Here is a 931-nt window from a genome sequence, read left to right on the forward strand (position 1 = left end):
TGTTGAGGGATGAGTCGGATTACGAATCTTAGAAAAATGAATGGCTCAGTGGGAGCCGTCAACGCTTAGGTCTTTACATACTCGAGTCCAGAAACAGAGAGAGCGTGGGAGACCATGGTCCCAAAGGATTAGGCGTCCCATGCCCCCACTCTGTATGCTCTTGCGCAACGGGAAGAGTGGCGCCGCCTTAAGGCAAATTCTCCGCGCGATGACCCGAGGTCGCTTCATATGGAAGCGACGTTACATCGTGTCTCAGAGTACCAATCAGAGTACTTATTTGGAAAGAAAAATGTATGGCTAGGTTTCCAACGAACTTAACGTTGAGTGGACGTAACAATGGTATTCGCTAAGGATCGCCGACCGGAGATGTCGTGATTTGATTGGTGCAAATTGAGATTTTTACGTCGTGATCGTGAAATGTATCGTCTAAAATATCTCTGATTTTATGCCATGCCATTCCATTGATATCGCCTTTACAAATAAAGACCGCTGGTAAAGCGAGCTCGTTGATTACATCTAATAATGACGAGATCGCTTCCACCATCAATTGCCTTCCAGTCACCTCCGATGTGCGCTCGCCAATAATTATCAATGCGATAATGTATCGGTTCTTGTCGTTAACTAATTTCGCGAGTCCAAGGGCAGTATTTTCAATTTGCGACAGTCGGCCTTGGTTCACGAGCATGCGCGCTCCTTGGTTGCAGGGTTCGCCTCGCTGTGTAACGAATATTATCAAATTGTTTTTTCGCGTAAGGAAATTGTCAGGCAGTTCCCTTATGTTAAAGCGCTGATGGGGAACGCCTATAGTATCAGAGTAAGGGGCGTCACTGTCGTCGCTGCTTTCGTCGGCGTCAGTACCAGGGCCGGCGGAACAGGTACAGCCCGAGTGGTGACCAGGATTGTTGACCGGGGGGGGGGGGGGGCCCCCCCA

At 49.1% G+C, this 931-nt stretch overlaps 1 protein-coding gene across 1 annotated transcript in view; it reads right to left on the minus strand.

Moving 5' to 3' along the window:
- Positions 1-346: 346 nt before the first annotated feature.
- LOC108762200 (zinc finger MYM-type protein 1) overlaps positions 347-931 on the minus strand; it is a 3013-nt gene continuing 2428 nt past the window's right edge. The window contains exon 4 of the mRNA XM_018509105.1: positions 347-773. Within this exon, the coding sequence (XP_018364607.1) occupies positions 347-773 (427 nt within the window). The remainder of the gene's footprint in view (positions 774-931) is intronic.

This window comes from Trachymyrmex cornetzi, unplaced genomic scaffold (assembly GCF_001594075.2).
Source record: "Trachymyrmex cornetzi isolate Tcor2-1 unplaced genomic scaffold, Tcor1.1 scaffold280, whole genome shotgun sequence".
Taxonomy (NCBI): domain Eukaryota; kingdom Metazoa; phylum Arthropoda; class Insecta; order Hymenoptera; family Formicidae; genus Trachymyrmex; species Trachymyrmex cornetzi.